This window comes from Emiliania huxleyi (genome assembly GCF_000372725.1).
Source record: "Emiliania huxleyi CCMP1516 unplaced genomic scaffold EMIHUscaffold_8015, whole genome shotgun sequence".
NCBI classification, from domain to species: domain Eukaryota; phylum Haptophyta; order Isochrysidales; family Noelaerhabdaceae; genus Emiliania; species Emiliania huxleyi.
In genome coordinates, this window is record NW_005196009.1 from 1 (window position 1) to 1,294 (window position 1,294).

A 1,294-nucleotide genomic window follows, 5' to 3' on the forward strand; every position below is an offset into this window, starting at 1 on the left:
GCCACAAAGCTGCTCATCTCGAAGAGCCTGTCATGATCAGCAGTCGTTAATTCTCGACTGATTAATTGATGACAAAGCTGCTCATCTCGAAGAGCCTCTCCGGCGTCGCGAGGCCGTGCCGCGCCGCGACGCGCTCAAAGAGGTTGGGCGAGCCGTCCACCGGCCGCGCGCCAGCGGGGCTCGGAAAGCATGGGAAGCCGGACGACTCTGACGCGTCCGCGCCGACCAGGACAAGCACGGCAGACGCACCGGCGAGGATTCGCGCGGCGTCGGTGGCGGTGGTGTCGCCTGCCGAGGCGGGCCGGGACCGTGGCCGGCAGAGCGAGCGGCACTCGGCCACCAGGTACGCAACCCGCAGCCAGCGCTCCTCCTCGCTCTCGCTGGCCTCGCTCGCGAGGCAGAGGCCGAGATCCGCGAGCACGTCCTCCGGGCTCTCGCGCCGGGCGCGGCGGCCCGAGATCCAGGCGCTCACCGCGGCAGGCAGGACGTGCGACGCGCGCGGCTCGAGCTCGTTCGCCATAGTCTGTTTGTGGTTGTGTTTTCTTTTTTGAGTCGCCTGTAGATCTTTTTTATCCACGTCATGGACCTCGCGGATGCACTGGCTGTCGCCGCCTCGGAGGGCCTGGTGCTCGTGCGCTGCGCTGGCTGCTCAACTGGGTTCAAGCGTGTTCACGCGAATGGAGACGGATATCGCGGCTGCTACACGGATGCCGGGCCAAAATGCAAAAAGAGGCGACGCTTCCTTCGGATGGTGGGATCCGCCAACGAAGCCGCGCTCGAGCTCTCGTGTAGGTGTAGCCGCACGTAGAATGTACGTAGGTAGGTAGGGCCGTAAAGCCGTAGGGCCGTTTCCTTCCGTCCGCGGCATTTGAACGCGCGCCGCGTCGACATGATGCACGTACCTCTTCACATACATATGCACACTAGATGCTAAGGTCCGACCTGTGGGCACACCGGCCTGCGCTCGGCACCGGGCACCGTCTCGGTATACAAAATGCGCCTGCGGGCGGACCCTCACAGCTCACAGATCACTAGATGCGGTAGCCGCCGTCGTCCACGACGCCCGAGCCCCGCGAGAACGGGTTGTTGGACGGATCGGAGCCGGATCTCTCGGCTGGCGTCTCGAGCATCCTCCTGCCCCCCTTGCCGCGGGGATGCTGGGGCGCCGGCGCGTCGATGGGCACGCCGAGCACGCTGGAGAGCTCGTGCGCACGGCCGAGGGGCGGCATGCCGGCGTCCACGCGCTCCTTGTCGGCGCAGAGGCAGAGGAAGATCGTGTCGATTGCCATGTTGT

The 1,294-nt window shown here is 65.7% G+C and overlaps 1 protein-coding gene across 1 annotated transcript; it reads right to left on the reverse strand.

Annotated features, from left to right (window-relative positions):
* Positions 1-61: 61 nt before the first annotated feature.
* Positions 62-520, reverse strand: EMIHUDRAFT_125104 (hypothetical protein; the record flags this gene model as incomplete). The annotated part of the gene is made up of 1 exon (XM_005759252.1): positions 62-520. The coding sequence occupies one exon, from the start codon at positions 518-520 to the stop codon at positions 62-64; it is 459 nt and encodes a 152-aa protein (XP_005759309.1).
* Positions 521-1,294: the final 774 nt, after the last annotated feature.